At 34.7% G+C, this 22,156-nt stretch overlaps 1 protein-coding gene across 1 annotated transcript in view; it reads right to left on the bottom strand.

Moving 5' to 3' along the window:
• Positions 1 to 11,144: 11,144 nt before the first annotated feature.
• The window catches only part of LOC140328433 (uncharacterized), a 105,546-nt gene continuing 94,534 nt past the window's right edge, over positions 11,145 to 22,156 (bottom strand). The window contains exons 8-9 of the mRNA XM_072408022.1: positions 16,357 to 16,471; positions 11,145 to 11,287 (exon numbers count right to left, since the gene is read on the bottom strand). Of these exons, the coding sequence (XP_072264123.1) occupies positions 11,177 to 11,287; positions 16,357 to 16,471 (226 nt within the window). The 3' untranslated portion in view covers positions 11,145 to 11,176. The remainder of the gene's footprint in view (positions 11,288 to 16,356; positions 16,472 to 22,156) is intronic.

Genomic DNA, 22,156 nt, shown 5'->3' on the forward strand with positions numbered 1-22,156 from the left:
AACTTGGGGTTTTATTTTAAATTGTATTGTGATGGTCCAGTGTATAAAAAAATTTCTCTGTGTACATTGTAAGTAAACACTAGAGACCTGTTTATAAATTGCTATTTATTAATGTGTACCTGGTGGCTGAAAGCCAGTTTTGTCCAGGTATTGTAGATGTTTTTCAGCAGGCTTAACCACTTATATTTGCATACAGTCGTTCTACATAAAAGACTACCGGGCCTTTCTGTAGAACAGCAGGTGAAAAGATGTTTATTTAATTGATGGTAAACAATACCTTATCTCTACAATGAAGCACGCTTACCTCGGTCAAGCAATAGGAGTTCTGAGTCAAAACCTGAAAGCATCATGTTTGGTTAAGTTACCTGCGTTGTCTGTGGCAACAGTATCTTCCTTTTACTTTTGTAATTTTCCTGACCCCAGCACTCTGGTGCATTGCTTACCCCTGCTTCCCTAATTTTTGTTCATATTTAATATTTAATTTAAAAATTTGAACTGTATACTTATGACATAATTACCAAGTATTTGTATGCTCAGCCATCTATTTTAATATATATAAATATATACCCATGGTTTAATAATGGAAAAATCAGGAATTTTTAAAGTAAACTTAACCCCTACTGACCCTGGATACTAAAGAAAATGTTATGTTTTGTATCTGTTGTCTTTATGCTCCGAACTACAAAAAAAAAACATTTATTCTTTTACTTATTTTACTCCATAAATTGGTAAATGTGATGTAATACTTAAAATTTTACAATTATAAATAACTGCCAACAGAGTCTGCCTAAAACTATCATTACTGACATAACTCTTCCAGTTTCTTTTCCTAAGTCACCTAATCTTGCACTGCATGAGCATGCACCATAGAAGCACTATCCAAGGAGGCTGTAGGCTTCTGATTCAGTTTTTACTGCACAGAAGGAGAGGTGTCTTACCTTCAAATGTAAAAACAAAAAAAGTTTAATAAAAAAACCTCAAACATTTTAAAAAAAGTGCTATCTACCCCTTTTATATAAAGCAAAAACATGTGATGATAGGTCTTTAAGGCTAAAACCAATATTTCTGTTAAGATTTATTACAATGCTATAAATAACGTGTATTTAGATGACACGCATGCACACAACCTAATGAGTAAAAACAGGGACAAATTCTTCTCCCTCAGCCTGCTTATATGGGCCATATTGGGATTAAGCTAGACAGAGCTAGTCAATATGTGGTAGTAAGAGGTGATGCTGAGTGCACTTCAACTTAAGGTTTTAGTAGAACTTTAGATATATGTGGTTTATTATGTTCCCTAAAGCTGAGAGAGTTAAATGCTCATTTTTTTTCTATAGGGCATTATAGATTGAGTTAGGTTTACCTCATTCCTCACTTTAGACTTTTGTCTGCCCTTGGGAGAATGTGTTGAACCCTTGTCAGAATGTGCATCTCTGCATCTTTAACCAGGAGAATATATACCTAAGATACTAGCACCATAGGAAACCATTACCACCATGATGCTAATGTAGTGTTGAACTAATATAGGCAAAACAGGAATGAGGGGGTTAACCCTGAGCTAAATCGAGTGGTTCTATAGTTTTACTGGCCTATGTTTCTGCTTTATTGCTGTTGCAGGGGAAATATGGATTGAAACCTTTACATACAGTTACACTAAACCTTTCACTAGATTATGTTTATGATACTTTCTACTGCATGATCTGTCAGTGTGCAGCTTCTTGGCTCTGCTAATTTATCAACTGTATGGGGTCCTTAAAGGAAACCTGCACTAAGGATGCATAGAGGGGGATGACTGGTAACTGCCCCTTCTAAAAATACTTGGTCAGTGGCCATTATTTTGGTCCAGCAGTTAATATTTTCAGAGCCACTGACCCAAAACAGATAAGCACTTTAGGTTCTATGGAATTATATTTATATTTGTCCTGGGTCATTGTTTGGAACTTCACTCTTCTTTTAAAATTTGGGCACTTGAATTATCACAAATGCATTGATAAATGAGTGCTTAGTTCTATGATTTACTACATGTCAATTTAGGGCATTTGGTATTTTATTTACTTTACATATTACTGTATAAACATTTAATCAATTTTCTGTTTTTAATACCAAATTGGCTGCGTTTTCTGCACAGCATATGTCCATTTCACTGTACATTTAGTTTACCTGTCTATACTGCTTGTATATAAAAGACTTGGCTGAAAGTGTATTTATGACCAATTTATGCAAGGTAGTTGCAGCAAATTTTTTTTTTTTCTTTCTGTTACAATATTTTAGTTGTATAAAACCTGTTTACAATGAGCTTGCAAGTTTATCAACTTTGATTTTTAAAATGGTGCAAAACAATTTTTGTTGTGAGTAGGTATACTTTTAAATGTTTGTTTATCCATCAGAATTGGTGTCATTGACTGTGTGACAGATATATTTAAGAACGGTTTTATTTTATTCTTCAAGAATGTTCTAATTTATCGTTATCGTGTTTCTGACAGGCTGTGTGCAGCTATGAAATGTTGTATATTGTATCTAAGTCTGCTACTTCCTGTTAATGAGTTTCCTTTTTAATGCATACTTGTTGGTAACATACATTCTAACTGGTATTCTTTGATTTATACTTAATATTTCTGTGGAACAAGGAACTTCCTGTCTCAGTGGCTGCTGTCTAATACAGAACATGTTATACAGGGGTGTCATCTGTGCTCCAGTTCATTTTACCGCCAGGTGAATATTTTCCATCCTGTTGCCTTGTGTTCTGTGCTGCCTTTATTTTCCCAGGTAACACTTGTACTCCACATGTTGATCGCAGAATACCAGGAGCAACACCTCTTTGTCTTCGGTTTACCTTTAATTGAGGTGAACTTGGCAAGCACATTTGTAACACTGATATCTATCATATTTATAGTATTCTATGTTACTGAAACAACTGGAAATGGTTCTTTTTTTTACAGCAGACTTTTTTACAGCAGTAGCTGACAACTGTCTGATTCCACCAATGAGCCTGCTGAGTCTTGTGACTTTTAAAACTTGACAATGTCAAGTACTGTACTTGGCAATAACTCCTTGTAAATCGAACCACACTACTAATCCTGTACATTAAAATTATTCTATATTAGCTGGTGACGTGTGTTTTTGTTTTCATCGAGTTCAAAATTATGAAATCTGACAGTTCATCCATCATAAATGAGAGTTCTTTGGTAAAGCTTTCATATTTGGTTAATGATTGTGTAATGTGAAAAACATATCCACAGTATACAATCAGAAAGATCTCATTGTGTATGGAATTACCTTTCCTAATGGTTTTGATCTTACAGCATGCTAACCTAACACTTAGCTTATTATATGTGATTGATAAATATACTTGCTAAATGTATGTGCAAAGAATTAAATCATTTGACCAGATTTATAACTATATTCTTACTGTATTGTTGTTCAATAAAGCTGAACTACTGCTGTGCCTGTCATCTTACACAAATGTCCAAACTCCAATCCTGTACGAAAATTGCTTACTGCAAATTTCTGATTTAACCGCACACTGAGCACCTCAATGTGTGTAAAAGAAGCAGCAGCAATTCAAAGCCCAACTGATTTCCAGCCTGATGGGACATTCACTGTCATGTTGCCCTTTCTTTCCCTGACTTGCTGTCCTTGGCCTGCCCCCTTTTATTCACTGGATTTCAGTTCTTTTAATTATTGGGGTTCAGCATTATATGTGGGTGTTACAGCTACACTGTTTCCAGTAAGCTTTGTACAGCTTTCCACCAGCCACAATCTGCATTGCGGAGACTTTGTGATGTCACTTGGTCTACAATTCAGTTTAGATTTTAAAACTGCAAGTAAATGGGGAAAATGTTTATTTATAATTGTATTAGCAGTGTGTTAGAAGGGGAATGAGGGAACCGGGACCAGAAAGTAAAATACAAGCAAAATAAAAGCTTTAGGTTTAATAAGACTACTTTTACTTGTGCTTTAAATAAAAGGTGCTATAAATATGATAGTGCTTTTTAAATATGATAAAGAGGAATTTAATTGAAGAAATGGTCTGTAGTATCTGTTGTCAAAAGTAGTTTTTAAATTTCCAAAAGACCTTTGATATTTGTCAGCTTTTATTACACAGAGAGAAATAACTTTGTGTAATGTCTGTCATAATGATCCTCTCCACGATCACTCCACTGTATTTAAAAGATTATGTAACAGGATTATATCATAAGTATTTGGGTTAATTTATATGACCTTGGTATGAGAACATGTAAGACATTGTGTCTTTCAGATCAAAATAATTTCTAATATGTGTGTAGCCAAGGCACTGTGCACAAGATACAAAAAAATACCTTTTATTAGCCATAATAGCATCATTTTGATGTTTTCCTATAGTTACGATTTTGGTTATGCAGTGGAGTTTAACACTGGATGGGACAAGGAATGCATATAGGATCACTTTAAATTTAGCACATATTTTCCATAAATGCCCTGTGATCAGGGCACCTACTGTTGTACAGTTGTATGGGTTCCTCTCCTGCTTTGGAACAACTTATTCTGACTTCACATAATATATAGTATAGCTGTGCAAGTATAAAGAAAAGAAGAATCTATTGTGGGGAAAAATGCATAACTGATATTGACGTTGAAAATTATTAAATAGAAAGATAGCAAATGACTGCTGATTTAAAGAATAAATATTTTTTTTATCTGAAAATGTGGGCTAAAACCCTGCCTCATTCCATGCCCCCAGTTCTTTCTCCAATGTTTTTTTGGCATATTCAATGCTAATCACCCAAATATGTCCTCAAACTCCTTTGTCACCCATTTTGCTTTTGTTTTTGTTTTTTTCAGTATGCTCCCCACCACTTCCTTTGTCCTAGAATAAAATACTTCATACTCCTCTCCTGTGTATAATGCATACAGGCATGCTATCCACAACTACTGCACATTTGGTATATTTTCAGAATTCTGTCTGCAAATTATCATACCATCTGTGCTCCTGTTCTGCACACGCTGCCCACTGTCACAATTTCTTGCCAATAATACTCTGCTGCTCATGAAATCATGTGTAAAGTCATGGTGCCCTTTTTTCAGTTACTGTGTAGCCCTTGTTCCCAAAGACTTTTTTTGTGATGTTATGGCTTGGGTACAATCTTTTGTAATTGTTTTGTGATATATTTAAGTACTTTGTAGTTAATTACCCCAGTAGCAAAGCGCCAGGTGAAAATCAGTTTTGCAGCTGAAACAGTGTTTTCAACAAGGCAATAATGTGTTAGAAAATGTATTTTAGTTTCACCATGTGTATGTTTGCCAAATTGTACATTTATGTAGGAATGACCTACTTCTTTTTGAGGTGACTATTTCAGGCGACTATGTCAGCACCCAGGTCCAACACCAGCAACCATGCATAGTAAGATAATTTTCTTTTTATTCAGATTCATATCAAGAATTTGGGATATGTTGAGATAGAAGTTTAAAGTGTTGCAGTTTATTGTCCTATATTCTGCTTTGCTTTTGTATCCAATCCCCATATGTTTGGATTGGAGTTGTTTTTAATTTGTTAATTTGTTTGGTTTTTTTCTTGGTCTGCAAATTTTGTTTTTTGTGCAGGATTATCAACTTTTCTTTTCCTATTATTTTCTTAAAATGGACATAATAAACTTCCAACTATCTTGTATGTGACTTAACACCTTTGATAAAATAAGCTTTCCTAACAGCCCGATGTAATAAAAATTATTCTGCAATCCTCATGCCAGTAAATATAGTAATATTGGTAACTATATTGTTAACTATATTTTACATTTTTGTAAATATATGCAGTTTTCACAAAAATTATTTATTTCGTTCCATGAAAATAAACTGCTTAATTTCACTGATCACAAACTCTTATTATTAGGTCAATGAACATAAATATTGCTCATGCAGGAAGGGCGGTTACATTTCTTTTGTCATATCGATTATTTTAGGGTACACCATTGTATATACCAACTTTTCAAAGGTGTAAGTTTAGTGTTGTAGCATGCAAGTTGCATAAATCCTAATCCTTGCCCCACTCTGTAGAGAGTTACTGACCCCTAACAGGTATGCAGGTTAGAAATCAACTATATATGCATTCTTGTTCCAGGTTGTTGACTCTATAGTAGTGAACCCAGGATGTGGTTCACCGTCGCAGAGTTTGTTTTACATTCTGCTAGATTATTTAATTACAGGACTTTATCAGATCTGCTTATTTGCAATGCCAAGTCCAGCCAGTGCTGATAACTGAGTTTAAGGGGCAAAAGTGTGGTTAGCATATCAGCTACTTCCAACAAATCTAATGGCATTTGTTTTTAGATTAAAAAGTGAAAACTGCAGAGCAAAAGTTTGTCAATGGTTCTCTTGGTTGCTCTACTTGCCTTACTAGAGTTTGTAAAGTCTAGACAATAATTGATGGATGTGGCAAAAAAAAATTATATTCACCAGCACTGCCTGGGCAATATAAAAAATCTAGTATTTATTGCACCATAAAATGTCAGCTCACCAGTACACCAAATGCTGTCATATAAAGCCATGCAGCTGCAAGCTACAATAGAATAATAGAGATTAATAACAATAAGCAATGAAAAAATGAACAGAAACAGATTTGTTTTAGCTCCACTTAATTTTCAATTGGTTGTAAATTACAGAAAAAGCAGAGACTGAAATAAGTATTAGTGGACCAAAAGGGCGCTACATATATAGAGAATGTAATAATAATTTGAAATATGTACTCCCTAAAAAACACACTTTCTATTTTCTTTGCACGTAAAATCTTCACACTGGCACTGTTGCAGGGTCTTGTTAAATAAATCCAGCAGACCACTTTTTTTTTTTCCAAAGGAAATCTTTTGCAGAAGTATTCCCTGTATTAAAGCATGGCTTTGAGTTTATTTGCCATATTTAGCTAATACAGTTTAGAGTTTATCACTTTCTGATTATATTATGCTAAAGTGTTTCCTTCTAGAAATTAAGGTATTAAGATATTATATTGTTATGTGATCGAATACTGTTTACTTATTGGCTTACTGCAAGCTGTATGTCCCACCTGCTAATAACTGCCAAGAATAAAATGTCTATGCTGTCTCCCCCTTTATCTGTACCTAATATACTCATAAATGAGCTTACTGTGTAAAGGAACATACTTTCCCAAAGCTGATTATGCTTGGAATGTTCCAAATTTTCTTTTGTTTATCTCTTGTTTATTTGAAAAACGAGACCAAACATAACCATGTTAATTATTGTCAAGGATTGATTAATGCTTATTGTAACATTTTGGTGCTGAAATGTTGTGTACATGATGTCTTTTCTCACAAGAAACGCACAGGTTAATTTTTATGGGAGAAAAACAATATCTCCTGCAGTCAGCAATCCTTTTTCTGGTCATGCGATATTCATATAGTAAAGGGGTTCTGACAATGATGGATCTCCTCAGGAAACTTCATAGCGCTTGATTGTGTTTGTATTTCCAATTCCCTCTATTTCCCTGTGTGTGTTTTCACATTGGAAGAATGACCTTAATCTGACTCTTCAAAAACTATTTCAGAAATGGAACATTTCTTTGAGTTTCCTTTTATAGTTGTGTAGTTAGATAAATAGATAGATGGATAGATAGACAGAATGTTTCGTGAAATACATTAAGGCTTCAAAAAAGCCAGTCTTGCTGTGAAATCACTGTCAGCCACAGAGAAAACATTATTTAATTAATAAAGCACCTCCATTACAGCACACATAGTCACCATGGCCCTCGTCAGTGGGCTCAATACATATTTGCAAGAAACTTGTCCGGGTAAAAAAAGTATAGATGTATACACTAATGTTTTGATGAACATTGGATGGGCAGACCTGAGTCAATGACAAGGATACCTGACTTATGCTCTCTTCAAGATGTCCTTAGGTGGTGTCTAAATTAAAAAATTATCTAAATGCCACATTTGAGTCTGTGGCAAGTTGCATGGAGGGTCATTTCTAAATTAACTGTTTTTATTTATAAAAAGACACTAGGTAAATACAAAAAACACAAAAAAACATGCATATATTAGGCATATCTTCTTTCTTTAAAGCACTCCATCCTCAGAGGTTGTTCTGCTTACCTGCATATTGCCACTGTATTCTAGTCTTATGTCAGCCAATATGGAACCAAAGTGCTTCCATAGGCACATGTTTCTGGGAAATGAAGTCAAAGTCAAAATAGATTTGTGGTTTGGATACAGCGGGCAGAATGTACCATGAGCAAAGGTGGCACACAGGCCCTTAAGTTGTACAGGATTACTCCTATAAGGCACATTAGTACACCCTATTGAACAGCAATACCCATCTGTTAGGAATGCACTGTATAAAAATGTTACTGTGCATTTGGACACCCTAGGGTTTGCTATAGTACATTTGTTGCCTAAGTTCATTTTGAGTAGCTAGGGAGAACTTGACAATGGGAATAAAGCATGGAGCTAAACATAAAGAGTAAAAATTAGTGGCACATTGCAGATGACAAATGCAGCAAGGAGTAACCCAATTTTATATCTCTTTAGCTGGAAAAGACGGATCCAGTGCTGCCAGTTGGACAGTCTTGCTTTATAAATTTCCATCAATTAATTCATAATTTAACTTTGTGTTAAAACTATGCAGTGTTTGTCATGACATCAATAAAAGTAAATGTATAGCCAAACAGTTCAAACTTTTGAGAAGGGAAGAATTTTACCCTCTGTCAGTTATGGTTGTCTGTGTCCCCACTAGGTACATTTACTCCACTATTTGTCCTGGTGACTATAGTCACCCAGACAGTAAGTAGTGGAGAATCCAAAATGTTATTTTGGGGAAAATCTTCCAAGACAGACACCTGCTCCAATAGCAGTTATCCAAGTTGAGAATTACACTTGCCTTGTAAAGCTTCCATTTAATTTTCTGTTGCATCTTCTGGACGGTAAGTGAAGAGAAATCCTCCAGTGTACACAGATATCAAAGAATAGACTATCACTTTTTACTCACACCAGTTTTAGAAAGGCCTTTGTTTCAGGGGTTTTTAACTGCATTTTCATTAATGCTTGGTTCTTAGATGGATAATGTTACAATATTATTAGACAGTAATACATAAATAGAAAAAAATTCCATGTAGCTAGGAGAAGGTCCCAGGTGTTGGGTTTACCAATATACACGTGGTATGACCATAATGATACTTCATACGGATTTACTGTAATTAGAACTCTGCAGGTGCAATATACACTTTGTTGTTGTTTCCTATAGCATTCAATCAGAAATCAACCTTTATGTTATCCGTCTGCTGTTTACTGAAATCTAATTGGTTGCTTTGGTGTACTGCTCTTTATATCATCCCTTCATTTTTTATCTCAAAAAAGCCCTCCGTTGCACATATTTAAATATTGGTGTAGAATCAGTAAACTGTATTTATTTTTTCTGATGTTTTTATGTATACTTTGCTTTTTTGTTTTGTCATACAGGTAAACAGCTGTAGCATAAACTTTTATATATACACAATATGAATCATGTATTAGTAGTAATGTAGGCTATACTGACTACAATACATTTGTGTTATTATTAAATATACCAAACTCCCCAGGCAATTTGTTTATCTTTTAAACTCTATATAGGAGACATGGAGTATGCAATGTATAGTTTAGCCTATTATCAATGTGTGATAAGAGTTATACTGCTACAACATGATCAGCACAGTCACAATGTGTTACTTTAGTGAAATGAAGCTGGTATGGACTACCTTCTTTATAGTGAACGAAACACGTGCTGTAGTAATGGGTAAACATACAGGGTGTAAACATACTAAATATATTTGTGTGTGTTTGTGAAGTCAACTTATGTTTGTTTATAATGGATATAAATGGATAGATTGTGAAATAGTTAAAATACATGTCACTTTTATTCTTTTAGACACAACAGGAAATGTCAGAAAATCTCTTTAAATTGACAGCAAATATCTTAGGGCTTTTCCTCACTAGCGTGTTGTGACAATGTTTAGATTTTCCTGCAGAATTCTGTGCATTACTGCAACTTACATTAATGCATATCATGGCATTGTTGTACTGCATTACCAACAATCCTTAATGGCACCTCAAACTGCAGCAAAATATATGACAATATAATCTAATGCATGTAATCTATAGGTTGCTGTGTGCTGTACTTTTGTAAGCATAGCATGCTTTATGTTCTCTATGTTGGGCACCCCAATAAAATAAATAGATTGCCCTAATGCAGTCATTAGCCACCAGGGATCTGTGGAAAGCTAGAAATTCCCCAGTGGTTGTAGGGATTTTTTGAGCTTTCTCTTATTGTACTCCAATCAAATCTTGCCTGAATAGGTCCAAGCTCAACACCATTTGGTGCAGCATGGCTGGGTCAGTGAATATTAATTCATCTATGTATCAATTTACCAATCAGCACTACACCTGTTTAGAGGATTTTTAACTTCTATTAAACTATTTGACTTATTCAAATTTGCTGAAGTATAATGAACTTTATCTAGCCCCCCCCCCCCCCCAGTCTTTGGCTACGTACACCCGTTTATTTTGTCCGATGATTGATTCAGGGATAGTATCGGACGAGAATCTGATGTATGTACAGTGGTCGCCTGATGTCAATCATGTATCCCTCCTGGCAGGTCCATGAACAACAAGCGATGAACGACTGCAATGGAAGTGAAGGAAACAGAGCCACTTGCTCGTTCTCCCCTCTTCATAGAGCAGAATGGCGCTGTATGTACAGTGCTCGTTCAACAAAAGTCTTACGTGATGGCCCATCACTTCCATTTGCTGTATTTCATTTCATCACATGTTAGTACTTTCAATGACAGTTGGTATGTAAATGCAGTCTGCCTAGGAACATTCATTCCTCCTTACTGACATCCTCTTATCGAGGTAAATTGATTTTTGCATTAGTGCTTGAATATAAACAGAAAAAACGTATAAAGTAGTTTAAGCTAAAGCTCAAAACTGGTTTGCAAGCATTTTCTAAAATAAGGACGTTTGATTTTTTTTACCTAAATAAAGATGTACTGCTGTGTATTTTTTTGTCTTCTTTAATAGGTACTTATATTATTCCTACTCTTCCCATAAAATTGTAGAAAATAATTTACCACTTGCATAAAAATAAAAATCATTAAATATATATATCAAAATCATATATATATATATATATAAAAGACATTTTACATTTCTGTTTTAATTCACTTTTTCACCATCTTGTTAAAATGAAAGTGAGCAGAACTTGAATGTTTTTCAAAAGTCTTTGATTCATCATTTTCTATTTTCATTGATTTTGGAAATGGCTCCTTGCTCTAGAAAAGAAAACAAATGGCATGAAATATGAACCGTAGAGGCTGCTGGGAGATGCTCAGGTGCAGTTCATGCAATATTAAACATCTTAAGTGCTAGAACTCAACTGGGCAAACAAATAAGTTACTGACCGTTCTCCCACACAGTAGACACCTCTCTCAGTAAAGTTTTATGGAAGTCTTTCTAGTAGCCTATGAAGTCATAATGTGTTTTAGTGGGGATCATGATTTCATCGCACTTACTGGTCCTAATGCCAGGTAACAATCATAATAATTTATACACAGCAAATTCACTATAGCCACTATTAAGTGCACAACATAAACAATGGCCGTGGAGGATACAATAAACAATGAGAATGTTTTTTATAAAATATATAGAGTAATATCCAGCAACTAGATACACACATGGTGTTAATATTTCATTCCCAATAACATCTTATAGTACAGAACTGGAATCCAGCATTTTTTTTAAGAGTTGCATGTCCAGTAAATGGAAGTTAGAAATGAAAAAGTAATATGACTTTTGTTTGTAATAAGGAAATCCGGGAATAAGTCACGAAGACAGCAAGAGCTCATCTTAACTCACAACTTTTATATCACCATGATAACTGTAGCAATGACTTCATGTAATTGATTAATACATCAACTGACAATCTGGAATGCACTTTGGATAAGAGATACACCCTTCCCATTTGCATAGCACTAATGCATTCTCCCTAATGGAATTTTGTATTCCATTTCTTCTGATGGTCACTTCTATATCTGATTTTATTGTCATCGTTTGTTTTTTGATATTAAAACATTGCTATATTTCTGAATTCTGTAAACCTAGTATTTTTAAACATATAACTCTTTTACTGTAAATTGATTCTTAATCTTTCTTTATTTTTGTGACGTTTTCAATGTACAGTACATGAGAAATGTTCATGTAAAAAATCCTGGCAACATATGCTAACTTGTTATACTTTTTACCCAATTACAACAATATAAATATATTCATTGAAAGTAATTTGCATAAGCACATAACTAGTAACTTGAAAAACAGGAGTTAAATATAAGGGTAGGAAAAACTACCCTTTGACACCATGGTATAAAAAATAATGATGCATAGATCCAATAATAAACCACAAATTAGCTTGTATCATTCAATCAAACTATATTTTGAAGTTTGGCTAATTACAACTTACAGCCTAATTATAATATATGATGCTCTGTCTCTTTTGTTTGGAAGTGTCTACAAATTGTTGCGGTTGACAGTGTCCTACATTGGCACATTTCTCTGTCCTGTCTACAGCACACCTTAAAACTATTTCTCCCATCAGATAATAAGCAGCTACTCTTAACCTTCAAATGAATTTTGACATTTTGGTTAAAGTGCCCATGCACAACTTTAATTTTGCTGGGAAAAAAATCCTTTAGATGGCTTCCATTCTAGCTACAATTATTCAAGTGCAGATACACACTGGGGTTCTTTAGCTAATTGGACAAATATGGGCTTCTTGAGAGTTACCATACATGAAGCTGGAAAATGAAGCTACCTTCCAGGCAAGTGTGCTTTTAATAAATGTTTATATATATATATATATATATATATATATATATATATATATATATATATATATATGGGAAGTTTAATTCCCTTTTACACTAGGCACTGGGATGTAATTTTTTTACAGTTCAGTAGCACAGTTCAACACAGGAACACAAAATATATTATTTTATTTGTACACAGTTCACAGCAGAGTGTGATGGGCAAGAATAGGACATTTTTCTGCAGCATGTGCCAGTGTGCTGTAGTGCATCAGAATACAACAACTCTCTAAATAACTGTATGTAGTACTGAAGACTGGCCAGAGCTAAAGAAGAGAGCAAAAAAGAAGATGATTCCATATGTCAAATCACTGGCCACAAGGCCCATGGGGTGTATGCATGTAAACGTTTTTACATGTAAATATTTGATTTACATTGTATGTGAAATGGGGGTACATGAATGAAATTAGATTCTAAAACAAATCATTTGGATCAATGCATTACCTTTTTTGTCGCTAGGTTTGTACCTTCCTTCTTGTGAAGATGTAATAGCAAACAAAAACAAAAAAAGTGAATGTTGTGGATCACTAACCCATTAGCTGAAGTATTAGCAGTTTTACAAGGATGTCTGCAAAATCTCCCTAAATTTTTTATATGACGAGTTACCTTTAAACACTATTCAAATTATCCTTCCCACAGGATCAATAGGGATTTTATACAACAGACACAAACATAGGTCAAAAATTAAAATTACAATTTGTATTTGCAAACATTAAAAATGTTACATACTTTATAACTACATTGCTACGTTATGAATACATATTACAGTTTTGAACATATAGCACATGTATGTAACATATGAATCTCTCCCCAGGCTGTGGGGCTTTTTGTAGAGCAATGGTGTAGTGTATAAAAAGTCCCATTGGAAGATCCCCAAGTGCAAGCAACAATTTTTCCAAGACAAAGCAGATACAGGAGGCTTCAATTTAATACCAAAATTATGATGGATAAACATTGGTATTGGCACACTATTTAAAAAGGTATTTATAAGTATAGCATATTGCATAAGCCTTGATACATTTTTAAACATAACACGATATCTTTTTTTGATATAGAAATGCTGGTTCCCCCCATACTTCCTTCCTGAAAAAGCAGTCTTTTGATACCATGAAACGCATTGAATAAATATCTCTTCAGGCTTTGGGACAGGAAAAAGAGTGGATACAGTTTGTGTTACAAGGATTTAATACTAGTTGATTACCCTCGGGCTGAGGGAGTCGTTGATATGTTACATACATGTGCTATATGTTCAAAATTGTATTATGTATGTTTATTACACCATTGTCATGTTTTTAATGTTTGTAAATACAAATTGTAATTTTAATCAAATTTTGACCTATGTTTGTGTCTGTTGTAAAAAAACCCTATTGAGCTTGTGAGAGGGATCATTTGTTAAATTAGATATTAGGATTGGACACACTATTTATATGGTTAAATTATTTATTGGATTTTGTATCTAACTTATTATGCTTAGAAGTGGGAAATGACCCCATTATTTAGGTCCAGGTGAATTTACCCAGAGTCAGCAAAAGGCAAATGCCCACGTGCAAAACCCAGAACGGTAAATGTATTTACATGGAGTGTGAATTTGGTTACATGGACTTTATTGTACAAACTGTAGGCAGAGAATGACTTGTAAATTAATGTTTCTCAAATACTTGCAGCTGATTTGGCAGGATTAAATCATTTTGTCCATGATCCATCTCTTTAGTGTCACATCAGATGACTGATGATTAATTGGAATCACCAGGTGGCTGCATATATTACAGATGCTTTTCAATTGACTGTGATGACCCAATAGCAATAGGTTAACTCTGAGCTTTCCTATCCTATTTTCCATCTAATTTCAACATATGACGATCATTTGTTTGTTTATTTCAAGAGGCAGTGAGGTTTCCTCCACAAAATGAGAGAGATACAATGACAAGTAGATTAAATATAAAAGAGTCTCATTGCCTCCAATATCATTTGCAAGCACACAGTTATAGACAAGTGTGTTCTGCTTGCCAAGATAAACAATGCTAATTGTAACATACTCTGCCAAAAGACTTTAAACCCTACTGAGAATCGCTGCTTACTCTTATTAAAGCAGGCTGCAGAAAAGCTACTTCTCTGCATGCCTGTGTTTTTAATATAAATATTATTTAGGAAATATCAATTTTTTTAGGAAATACACACTTTCTGATCTGAAATATCAGTGTGTTTTCTCTTGGGGAAGCATATGTCACTCTATGATATGATACAACATCACATTTGTATCATAAAAAAGAGTAGCAAGTTGAACAAATTTCTAATGTTAAAAGTCATCTAGAAATTACAGCAACCAATCACATGGATTAATTTAGAGAAGCAGTTAAAGGCAATTTTATTGGCTGCAATAGGTTTTCGCACTTTGCTAATTACTGTTGGACTTAATGTGACCTAATGACTCTTTTATGGTAACTACCCCCTATTTTTACAAAAATTTTGGAGGATAAAAAATTGTTTAATATACTTATTTTAACCATTGGCGTCCAGTTGTGCCTCCTAGGTGACACTTCTTCCTGCAAGATTCTGGGGAATATTGAGTACCTTAAATCTCATGAGAAAGTGCTCCATGGACTCTGTTATAGTTATCTATTTTTTTATCTATTGCAGAACTGGCTTGGCAGAAAGCACATTTAATAAATGGTCCTTGGTGTGTGGAAAGTATTTAAAAAACAATTATAAAACAAAAAATTATTGCATTCTGCCAACTTTGGCTAAGGGGTACTAGGGATACGGCAAATGATATTACACTGATGGGGTGCTTACCACAGTCAGTGTAATATCAGTCTTTATTTTTTATTTTTATTCCTTTTGAGCTATTACACTAAGACCTATTTAAAAGCAATAGTTAGGAGTAAATGTACTGTCTCTTACTAAAATTGTATTTAAAACAAAATGTCTAACATGTCAACTTTCTAATTCTACTTTCTGTCCACTTGATCAGCGGTCGCCAATCATCGCATGGGCGGGTTCTGGCATCATGACGCCACTCTGGGGGAAGTTTCTTCCCCTTTGAGTGACACATGGCTCCCCGCGCATGCACAGTCTGTGAAATTATTGGTTTGTGAGATCCTAAAGGTTAGCGACCACTGCACTAGATTTGTTTCACTTTAGAGCAAACATTGTTGTTCCCCTTAAAAAGAATTGCAAAAATAAAACATTGTTATCCTTGTTAACAGACTGTATCATGAATAATTGTATGTAGCCTGTAGGCTTTGCTAGGGTAGGATTGTAGGGTTCAATCATTGACAGGTCCTTATCCTGCCTTAAAGGGATCCCAAGAACAAGAATTAGTTATTGTACCAACAGGGACTTTTTGCTTGAATAACACACATTCCCAGCATGCTAGATCATTTCTGAAATCTGTTTCAGTTCTTTTTTCATATACAAAAGTTTAATATCACTTCATGCCCTAACTGCTTCATTGCTTATCCATCCATACAAGCTATCCATACCTGATCCTGCTTCCTTTGATGATCCACTCTACATTGTGCAAGGAATGACACTCCAGGCTGATTTTTAGATATAAATAGCCCATATTTCTGAAAAGCTTGGGAATCAAGACAGCTTCTAGAAATGAGAAAAAAAAACAGAAATGTTTTGAATTTATACTTATAATTTGTATACTTTCAGCACAAATATATGTGTAGTCTGTTACTATATTCTGAGAAAATGATGCAGTGGTTTAATGCCAACTTTGCAAGGGTACTAAAAGTATGCCTAAGACAATTGGAAGCTTGGTTATCTACTGCAACTATATTCAATGAAATATGTCCTTTTGCATTAGGTGATAAGGCAGTTATATATAAGACATAAAAATAGGAAAGCACCTTGCCAAAACTGATATATACTGACATATAATTTCTAAGTTACCAGACACTGGAAACCATGCCATTTCATTGGCACTTTTTTTAAAATGGTACATGTGACTACATGGAAATTTAAAATATATAGAGGGGGCACTGCCAACAGTTCTGCCTCTTTGTTGTCTCATTGTTTCTGCCTCTATGAGAAGTTTGCTTTTAAGGGAGGATTATTTTTATATTTAATGCTTGCTATCTCATTTTGGTTGGACTTCGAAATCTACGAAATGCATTGAACAAATAATAATTGAGACCGTTTGTTTATTGTTCCTAAATGCTTTTATTGTAATGTCAATACTTGTATGTATGAATAAATAATTGTTTTATTTAGATTATTGGTACAATATTAGGACATTAATGCCTTAAAAGTCATGTTATGCTCTTTTGCTGTTTTTATATAAAAATATTAACTGAGATGTGGTGCTTGAGATGTGGTTGAGATGCTTAAGTTGAAACAGTTGCCATAATACATGTTAGTCAAATTTGTAAACTATAGTGAGGATAATATGCTATTCATTATGCTGGGCCAATACTATGGATATTTTTTTAAAGGAAAACTAAACTGGCAAGGTTACCAAAATGAAGACCATTAAATGTTTCATGTACTAGCCTTCAAAAATCTTTTTACAGTCCTGAAATACAGGGTGCTCTAATATAACATTCCAACATGGGGGTTCAACCATTCTGGGGTTGAGAGCTCTTTGAACATCTAGTCACTATTATTGTGCAAGTATTTTAGACATACACTGCTTGATGTGTCGTACCAGTACCAAAATAGGAAATCTGTAGTTTTCTGTCATAGATACAGCTACTGACTTGACTTGGAATGTTAAAGTCCCATGTTCAAATTATACAAAATGGTGACACCAAACAGCTTTTTGACCAGTACCCCAGGACAAAAAATGTGTAACTTTCAGAATAACCAATTAAAAACCAAAAGAGAAAATCCTGAAAAAAATAAAATTAATGCATCCTCCACATCTAAGGACTGCTGAGCTTCAATAAATTAAACTTTGATTCTGATACAAATTAATATATGGAATATTCATCTATTTCTCATTTATAATATTTTACTGTTCAATTGCTTATAATTATAACAAATAATAGCAAATAAAGCTGTTACGAGACAATTATTTTTGGAGAATTGCCTTTTATTTTACTGAAATAAGAAATATTTGCATATATATTAATGTTATATATTATGTAACTAATCTGCATTCTGCATATTAATTCAATTCATTAAAAATGAAAGCAGCCAAGATCAATAGGTATATATTTACTTTAGACCATTTTAAAAGTATCCAATGATGCTTTTAAGTTGATACAATGATATGCAAAAATGGCCGGTCAATGTGAAACTAACAAAGGTGATTTTGGTTCAATAAAGTTCTAGCCTAAGGTTTGCAAAAATTACCATAATATATAAATAGGTTCTACAGGGAGTAAATTGTAGGACTTCAATGCATGCTCTTCGGGCAATAAGGCTTATATTGCATGTTAAGGAGAAAAAAATGTTAATTGCTCACTCTTTCAACAGTAAATATTTTAAACACCTGAAAATGGCTTAAGAGGCACAGCTTACCTGATGAATGTCTCTATTTTTCACCCTGGGATTTACTTGCATTTACTTTATGCATCAGTCTTTCATACTATCTAAATCACTGTTATTACTGGTATCCCTATTTCCTGAACATAAATCCAAGTCTGCTAAAATAAAACTCAAAAAGTTCCATAATTCAAGCTTCACCTTATGCTTTAGCCATTATGTCCTCTCATACACAGGATTCAGATGGAAAGGCCACACAGTAGTGAATCGTCTAAGAGTATCCAACTCTACCTAAAAGCCATTTAAAACTGAAATGATCTGTTACTTCTCAAGCTATTGTGCATTAATCAGCTGCGGGTTACAATGTTTATACGCATGTGCAAGTGTGCACACGTATGTGCCATGGTGCGCAACTTGGAGTAGACAGGATCCAATACACAGCACACAGAAGGTGTGTTCCAAACATACATTTACATTTGTGTGTACCTACCTTCCTGTGTACCTGCCTTGACCTAAGCCTATCCACAGCCATGTCTTCTGCCAGCTGCCTGACCTCAGCTTGTCTATGATCACATTTTCTGCTAGCTGCCTATCCAAACATCAGCCTGTGCACAACTACATCTGCCAGCCAGCTTCTCTGACCTAAGATATTCTTGCACTGTGGCCACCTGTTTGTATTTGCCCCTGGTGAAGGGAGCCTGGGGGTCGCAACTTGCTGTCATATTGCAGCAAAGCAGATTGGTAGTCCCTAGGGTTTCCAGGCTATTATTCCTTTTAGGGTGCTCTGATGAAAAATGGGTGACACTTAAACTCCACACCTAGGCTGATCCCATGTCACCTGCCAGGTCCCACATTTGGTGGCAATGGGGCTGTGTGTGCTGGCTACTTAGCAGACGTGTATAAACTGCTGGAATTCATATGTAATCTAGTGCCTTAAACTTTTGTTCTCCTTTTGAAGGACAGACAGGAATATTTTTGAACGAATGCCAAATACTGCTGAAGAGTTGGATGCTGGGTTTGGAATAAAGGCTATTCCTGTGTGGCAGTAACAGCTGAATTTCAGCCATAACTATTTGGATGGAGTAGGATGGGGTATGCCATCCATATTCTCCTATTTAATGGTTTGCCTAATATTTGTGAACACAATAGAAATGGATGGGGAATCTTTAGATAAAGACAAACAATAAAACCTGGCAATGTATAGGCACCTGTTATAGGATGCAACATGTTATCACCCATCACTCACATTTCCAACTACCTGAAAAAAATTGTAAAAAGGAGAATTGTACTGTCCATTTCAAACTGTTGGGTCCCAGTGCTACAGAGGCCATGTAGTATTTGTTTTAAGGACCATTTAGTATTTATTTACCACTGCTCACCTCAACCTGAAATTATTTGTGCCATTTCAGATACCTGTGATACTGATAGGCATATGTGATCCAATACCTAGAGTCTATAAAGATGTACCCTCAAAAACTAGCTGGTGTTTGCTTTCTGTTAGGCTTGATCAGGGAGTTGTCAGAATTACCTAAGTGGGGTATCCAAAGAAAAGGGTGGTGATATTCACCCAGCTTTCTCCTATATTACTAAACATTTTAATAAACATTTCATGTGTTTAAGAAAGAAAGCCACAGAGCAGTTTCCAAGGTTCTAAGTACTGTTTGCCATCACCACATCGGACAATTCTGAGGACAACTGAAATGACCAGAGGTGCTAACAGGCTCAGTCATTAAAAAGTCAAAGTGCTGAAGCTGGTTTAACAACAGTAGACAATTAGAGATGAACATTATAAAGTCATAAAGTTTATTTTCAACAAATATTTGTCAGCCAGAACAGAACTGGTTACTGTCGTATTGTTTTGGAACATGGACATCTTTGAAGCAGCTGCAAACTTTTAATGGACAGCTGACATCTGGTCCTAGGGGCAGGCTTGTGACATTTTGTACTCATAGGTTTAAAATATACTGGTCCTCATTCAACTGATGATGGATTGCAGAGCAGGCTGCAGAGAACATTGTTAGAGAGGAGGTAAATAAAAACGGGCGAGGCAGTAAATAAAGAAATATGTAATTTGGAGTTTGACTTTAAGCAGCACTGGGAAATGGGCTTTAGGTAGAATATACAGTAATTAGGGTACAATGACATAAAAACATATTTGACCTTCATTCTTCAAATACTTGACCATCTAGGCTGCGATCACCAGTGACAGTTATGTTTTTCAAGAAAAATGGCATAGCAAGTGGCGCTTTAATGTACCTTAAGATTTGTTGGTAAGGCACACCAGTTGAGAAAAGGAAGATACAAAGTTAGTACCATCCACCAAAAAGCCATTAAGTTTTTGGTTTTTTTTTGCAGTACAGAAACCCCTGATTTTTTTGATAGTCCAACAATACTATTCTATTTGGCCTGGTAATGGTCTAAACAGTGCTTCTTTTACAAAATCGACCCTTTACAGGACCCAATATAATTTTTATGCGCTCGTTTTATAGCGCTCGTTCATGCAACTTTTGACGTTGGAAAGGATTGTGAAAGATCCTTTCCGACAACAAAAATGTAACATGTGTACATAGCCTTACTTGGTATATTTAACAACTTTGTATTATGCACCCAATTTTCTTTCCGACTTTGTACATAGGCAAAGATGATAGTGCTGTTTAAATTAATAATAGTAACAAATCAAACAAATCAATCAGTTTACTGAACATGGAATTTAGGAAAGACTGCAGCAATGCTAAAGTTAGAAACACCCTCATTTTGAAGCTTTATAACTGTTACTACCTTTTGTTACTTCCATCTAGAATCCCAATTTTATAGTCCTTGTAAACAGTCCATCTTCCATAATTCTGAGCCAGATAGTGATTACAGCTTCCTAAATCACTCTACATAGTAAATTATGTAATGTTTTCTTTTAGAAATTGTAAAACTTTTTAGAAATACATGTCTAATTTCTTCACTTATTTTCTCCTTCATTTAAAGCTTTCAAAATGTCATTCCTAAAAGTTTTTTAGTTCTCTGTGTCCCACCATGACCTGTCAAAAATTATGAGCAAATCATATATTCTACTGGAGCTATGACGGAAAGTAGTGTGATTTGGGTTCTTCATGACCTGGTAGGTTACAACTATTGTTATGGTGTTCACAATCTCATGTATATACAAGAGCCAAATTTATATGAATGTCCACTATTTTATCATCCTTTACTGTCAGTGTGTGATGGAAATTTATAGTGTAGATAAAGTGAGTACAGTTTTGTAAGTTAATATTATTGTTGCTATTGCTTGTCTGTGGTACTGAAATTTTCCATATTGCTACAGGAAGAAAAACTATACAATCAGTATTTGAGCTGCTAATTAAAACAGTAGGATAGATTAAAAAGGTTTACCATGTCAAGGTCTGTAATGTAATGAATGGCATTATATCATGTAAATGTGATACAATGGCCTTGATTTAAAAAAGCTCTCCAAGTTTGGAGAGGATACACTTTTATCTATGAAGCTGGATTATCTAGGAAACCTGGAATGTCATTAGCTCTTTGTTAGCAAATGTTTTCTGGGCCAGATCCATTACAGGTTTGCTGGATCACTCAGCTTCACTCCTGAAAGTATATCCTCTTCAGCCTTGGAGAGCTTTATTAAATCAGGGCCAATATGTGGCAACCTGACCATCACACGTGTATTAGCTGTTTGGACATCCCATTCCAAAATCATGGGCATTAATATTGAGTTCCCCTTTCCTACCCAACATTTACTAGTTCCTTACTGCGCTATGTAGTTTATCCAGTGACCCCTGCATGCCAATTACAATTATTTTTCATTGAAATATATATTGCTATCCATTGGTATGTATA

The sequence above is a fragment of the Pyxicephalus adspersus genome, chromosome 4, assembly GCF_032062135.1.
Source record: "Pyxicephalus adspersus chromosome 4, UCB_Pads_2.0, whole genome shotgun sequence".
Classification (NCBI taxonomy): Eukaryota; Metazoa; Chordata; class Amphibia; order Anura; family Pyxicephalidae; genus Pyxicephalus; species Pyxicephalus adspersus.